A 3,175-nucleotide genomic window follows, 5' to 3' on the forward strand; every position below is an offset into this window, starting at 1 on the left:
TGAAGAATTCTATTTACCTCTGTACAAGGTGAGAATGCTGCTGTCATTGGGCAGAAATCACTGTCTTTTTTGCAAAGGAAGCGATAGAGCATGTCCCACTAGCCGAAATGAAGGAGTTTTACAGCCCTTACTTCATCATACCCAAGAAGGGAAGGGTAGGGGACTCAGACAAATCCTTGACTTACGAGAACTGAATTGGACCCTTCACATGCTCCCGTTCTGGATGCTCAGCCAGAAACACATAATAACATGTGTCAGGTATCAGGATTGGCTTATGGCGATAGACATGAAGGACATGTACTTTCATGTCATAATCCTTTCTTGGCACAGACCATTTATATGGTTCGCCATAGAAGGGCAGGCATATAAGCTCAAGGTCTTCCCTTTCGGGTTGTCCCTGTCTCCTAGCGTCTTTCCCGCAGAGGCTGCCTTGCCCTCTTGAGGGAAATGGGTATTCGCATCCTCAAATACCTCAACGAATGGCTAATATTAGCCACATATTCATAATATAATATAAGCACATCTTTCAGAATTCACATCACTCATTCAGTGCTGAACTGCTTGAATATGTTCAAGTACTAGACATCAGTCCCTCTCAAATACTTTCAGAGGCTCCTGGGGCATATGACATCCTTGAGCAGGTGTTCAGATGCATTGTTGTTACATTAGATTCTTCCAAGACAGACTGGGGCAATGTATGCAACAGGCATGCAGCTTCGGGTTCCTGGAAGCAACCTCAATCATGCAGCAGATTCACTCTCATTACAGGCTGTGCTCAAAGGAGAGTTAAGACTTCACCCCCAGACGGTCCAGCTGATTTTGAGTCACAGGTAGACCTGTTCGCCTCTCAAGAATCCTCCTATTATCCTCTGTGGTACTCCCTGACCAAGGCCCTCTCTTCTCTGAGCCGGGCAAATCCCCCTGTGGAAGGACCTTCTTTCTCAGAAGTACCCACTTTTTTTGTTCACACCACAGGAACTTAGAATGATTTTAGTTATGGGAGCACATTTTGGCGGGACTAAACTAGCTCCTACTTCAGAATAAAGTCTAACACAGCACAATAGGAACTACCAGTGGCGTAAGTGTATGCTGATTGGCATAACTCATGCCATACGAAACAACTGCACCCACCATTTTTAAAGACGTGTAAACACAGTTTACATGCTTCATGAACTAACTCCAGAAACATGGAAAACAGAGATAGATGGACCGATGTCTTTTCAATCTTTAGCTATGGAGTTGTTTTATGTTGAAAAGGCTGCACTTAAATGCACTTAAATGTTGTCGGCCGGCTTCCATCACTTCAGAGTTCCTATTGGTGAAACATTTAGTCCTCGGGGGACCACCCTGGTGGCTAGTTCCAATAACGGAACTATAGGCCTATAGTATCCAAATAGCAAGCTGCTTTTTCCAAGTAGGTTGTAGTTCTGAAGATTTAGTTGTATCTTATAGCTAGCTACATTTATAGTTAGCTAGTAAGCTTGCCCAATATTGGGACATATCTACAATGTTTTTTTCCTTACACAAGGGTCCACATAATCATCCATTAATAACTGAGCAGATAAGTGGTTTAGATCCCAGTGCACAAATGTTTAATAGAATTAGTAATTAAAATGTTCGGAGTGTAAGGGAAAACAGAATTATTTTGTTTATTACGATTACTGTTATTATTAATGCTTCACATACATACATAGTATTATTCATGCTTCGCACACAAAGATGGGATATATAATGTATCTATAAACAGTTTTGTTTAACAAATCTTTGTAAATGCATAGAAAATCTTGCTATTTAACATTTAATTTAAACTGTCTGCCAATACTGTCATTCAAAAAATATTCAGAGCTCCAACAATTTTCACAGATTTTAATTTACTTTATTCGAAAACAAACAATTCAACATCAGCATTACTATGCTTTGGCTTATCTAACACAAGCAACAGTCATAAAACACATTATCAAAACAACAATGGCAACATCATTACAATCAGAATCAAGATGATAAAGCTATTGATATTGATTTTAAATGATTTGGTAAAAATTTTTTGTGCAAAAATATATCTGCTAATCGTTTCCTGATCTCTTTAGTCCTGGTGCAATAAACAGTGGGATTTATTAGAGGGGGAATTAATGAGGAAATAATTAATATTGCATTTCTCTCTGTTAAAGTAAGCACAACTCCTATTCGAGTTAGTAGGATAGAGACTAGCTTTGGTGCATAAAAACTGAGGAGAACAATGAGGTGACTCAAACAAGTGTTGATCATTTGCTTTCTGCTTGAGTTGTTGGAGAGTTTGGTCACACTATATGCCAACACCACATAAGTGCACATTATAAAGGGAAATTGTCCACACATTGGCCACAAACTTAACATTGCAGGTAAGAAAAAATATGGTTCAGGATTGACACAAGCAGCTCTGATCATGGATGGATAATCACAGAAGACATATCTGATAACAGGCTGACAGTATGGGAGATTGTCTGCCATAGAAGTCAAAACACCCATTAGAGTGATAGTAATGAGCCAAGTCAGAAAAATTAGCAGAAACGTTCGTGAGTTTGTTACAATGCTGTGATACCTTAAAGGAAGTCTAATTGCAAGAAGTCGGTCAATTGCCATTAATGTCAGAGCCATGCATATTGTGAAATCACCAAGATGATAGAAGAACATCCTTGAGATACAAGAGTAGTATGACACAGTTTTAATCTCAGCCAGCAGCACTGAGATCATGGTTGTGCTGCAGGTAGAGGAGTACATTATGTCAACAACAGCTAGATTACAGATTAATATGTACATTGGTTTGTGTAAATGTCTGTCAGTCAAGATGATACACAGATTGATGCTGTTCCCCAGCAATATGAGCATGTAGGTTATTAAGATGAGGAATCCAAGGAGCTTTTGGTTCTGCAGGTGATCAAATCCAGTGATTATAAAGTTGTCTACATTATTCACAGTGTAGTTTTCAGTTGCCATTTTAAGTCACCCAATTCCTAACATGCAAACACAAATATTTTAAAATACAGTTTGAATAGATGAAAAAATGAAATCAATTAGATCCTCACTGCACTCATAAATGGACATAAAAAAAGCTCCTGTGAATGAAAATGGCAGAAAAATGCAAACAGCATCTGAATCGGCAAGGTGATGAAAACTCTGAATGTTGAAGTATAGTTTT

At 38.7% G+C, this 3,175-nt stretch overlaps 1 protein-coding gene across 1 annotated transcript; it reads right to left on the bottom strand.

Moving 5' to 3' along the window:
* Positions 1-1,992: 1,992 nt before the first annotated feature.
* Positions 1,993-2,973, bottom strand: LOC143749503 (olfactory receptor 10G4-like). The gene has a single exon (XM_077241974.1). The coding sequence runs from the start codon at positions 2,971-2,973 to the stop codon at positions 1,993-1,995; it is 981 nt and encodes a 326-aa protein (XP_077098089.1).
* Positions 2,974-3,175: the final 202 nt, after the last annotated feature.

The sequence above is a fragment of the Siphateles boraxobius genome, unplaced genomic scaffold (assembly GCF_051911475.1).
Source record: "Siphateles boraxobius isolate OS27281-9 unplaced genomic scaffold, OSU_SipBor_1 25, whole genome shotgun sequence".
NCBI lineage: Eukaryota > Metazoa > Chordata > Actinopteri > Cypriniformes > Leuciscidae > Siphateles > Siphateles boraxobius.

Coding starts and splice junctions, on each gene's coding strand:
- LOC143749503 (XM_077241974.1), bottom strand. CDS start 2,973: ATGGCAACTGAAAACTACACTGTGAATAATGTAGACAACTTTATAATC.